This window comes from Protobothrops mucrosquamatus, unplaced genomic scaffold (genome assembly GCF_001527695.2).
Source record: "Protobothrops mucrosquamatus isolate PMUCROS unplaced genomic scaffold, P.Mucros_1.0 scaffold11312, whole genome shotgun sequence".
Lineage (NCBI taxonomy): Eukaryota > Metazoa > Chordata > Lepidosauria > Squamata > Viperidae > Protobothrops > Protobothrops mucrosquamatus.
In genome coordinates, this window is record NW_015397093.1 from 21,482 (window position 1) to 23,559 (window position 2,078).

The 2,078-nt window shown below is 39.2% G+C and overlaps 2 protein-coding genes across 2 annotated transcripts in view; both read right to left on the bottom strand.

Annotated features, from left to right (window-relative positions):
• Window positions 1-519, bottom strand: part of LOC107301297 (mas-related G-protein coupled receptor member H-like) — a 9,714-nt gene extending 9,195 nt beyond the window's left edge. Inside the window, exon 1 of the mRNA XM_015830542.1 lies at window positions 452-519. Within this exon, the coding sequence (XP_015686028.1) occupies window positions 452-519 (68 nt within the window). The remainder of the gene's footprint in view (window positions 1-451) is intronic.
• Window positions 520-551: 32 nt separating this feature from the next.
• LOC114923766 (mas-related G-protein coupled receptor member H-like) lies at window positions 552-1,511 on the bottom strand. The gene has a single exon (XM_029287110.1). The coding sequence runs from the start codon at window positions 1,509-1,511 to the stop codon at window positions 552-554; it is 960 nt and encodes a 319-aa protein (XP_029142943.1).
• Between the last annotated feature and the right edge of the window lie 567 nt (window positions 1,512-2,078).

Genomic DNA, 2,078 nt, shown 5'->3' on the forward strand with positions numbered 1-2,078 from the left:
CTGGTTTGCCCAGAGAGTCAGTGGGGAAGCTGGCAGGAAAGGCCACAGTTTGCTGGGATAAGTTTCTCCCGCCCATGCACCCTCCCCCAGCCCATCTGCACTTTTGCATCCAAGTTACTTGGATATCCCTGCACATCTTCCTTGACCCTCCTTCACACGTTCATACAAAGCCCAGTCTCCTGTTGCTGTTTGCCATTTGCTCACCTTCCTCCTTACGCTCCTCCCCTCCTCACTCGACACCAGCCACTTTCTCATCTGAGTGACTGCTTCCCCAGTGACTTCAGTTACGGAAGCCAGCAGGATGTTGGCTTAAGTTGGCTTAATCTAATGACTGCGGGATTGTGTAAATGGCACACTTTGGAGGGAAAACTCTTGCTTCCCACATTTTCCCCCAATCCTCAAGATGAACTCTGATATCATTCTTTTGGAGGCCCAGAAAACCTATTCATACTTTATTTCTGAAACAAGAAATACAATTTTGTACTCATAAGAGAGATCCAGCATTTTGAAATTTGGCATTTGCGGAGGCTTATGAAATTGTTTGTAAATTTTTATCTGGTTTCAGGAGCTTCGTCTTCCCTGAAGACTCTTTGAAAAATGACCTTGATGCTCTCCCTGGACTGAGGTCTTTTCTTTCTCCCCACCAGAAAATAAATCACTGGGTTAATGCTGCTGTTTAGAGAAGAACTTGGACTTAAGTAGAAATCCAGTTCAACAACGTCAAAGAAATTCTCCTCCTTAAGAAAATGAGTAATGAACACGTAGATGTATAATGGAAGATTAAGAATAAGGAAACAGAGAAGAGTAATTAGGATCATCACTAAAAGTCTTCCACGTTTCATCTGTTTGGATTTAAGGCATATTTTGATTAATAGGATCACAGTAGAGGTTGTGATCAGAGGAAGGCAAAGCACAGCAGTCACAACCAAATGGAGATTCCAAAACAAATATTGCATAATGTAATGAATTCCCATCAGGAGGGAAGAGAAGATCCAGAGGAAGACGCAGACAGCAGGGGACAAATATTTTGGCCGGGAACAGCGATGCCAAATTGGGAACAGGACAGCCACACACCGGTCAATGCTGATGGCCGTCAGAAGAAATAGACCGTTGATATATGTGACATCGGAGAGAGAAAAGAAGATATGCTGGAGAATTCTTGGCTGTATAAAACTTGTAAAAATGTCAATGCAATATACAGTCATAAAGATGAGAAATCCAAAGTCGGCAATAGCTAAATTAAGAATCAATACTGTGAAAGGGTTTCTCTTCATTTGGAAGCCAAGCAGCCAGATAACAATTCCATTTAATGGGACTCCAATAGAGCAGATGATCAATAAGATAGAGAAAATGATACTTTCAACATAGTCGGATATAATTTGGTCTTTGTAGAAAATTCTGGTAGTATTATTGTCCAAATAATCTGTTGTAGCATCCAGGTTTGCTAGGCTGAAATTCATCAAGAGATGCTTTTGCAATGCTTCAATAATCTCTTCTTTTAGAGTGGACATTTCTCTTTGGGAAAAAAAGAAGAGCAGATTGGATTCAATAATTCATCAATAATTGTCATATCTTCATATCTAAACACTTTTGTGTTAGAGGCCGAGCCAACCTTTTGATTGTAAGAAAACATATACTGTATGTAAGCAGGAGTTCAATGTCTGAATGGCACCACAATCACTAAACCCATTCCATACGTTAGACTCAGGATTATCAACTGTGAGTCCTTATCTCTTCACCATTCTCATAATCCCTAATCCACAACCAATAAAAATCCACCCCCCCCAAAAAAACACCATAACATACAATTTCCCCAGACCTTGTCAATAGTTGGTTTTCCTTCAACCAAAAACCTCAAAACATGTTTGCTTGTTTTTTTAAAAAACAAATGCATTAAAAACAAAAATAGAACCGAGCAAGCAAAAAAAAACACAATTATGTACACTATTAATATCTGCCCACATGTATGTGTTTGTTATGTGTTTTTAAATGTATTTGATGTCATATAGTTTGGAAATTCAAACCTTGTAACACGTTTTGACAAGTGCCTCAATTTGAATGGCAATTGTATCGAAAAG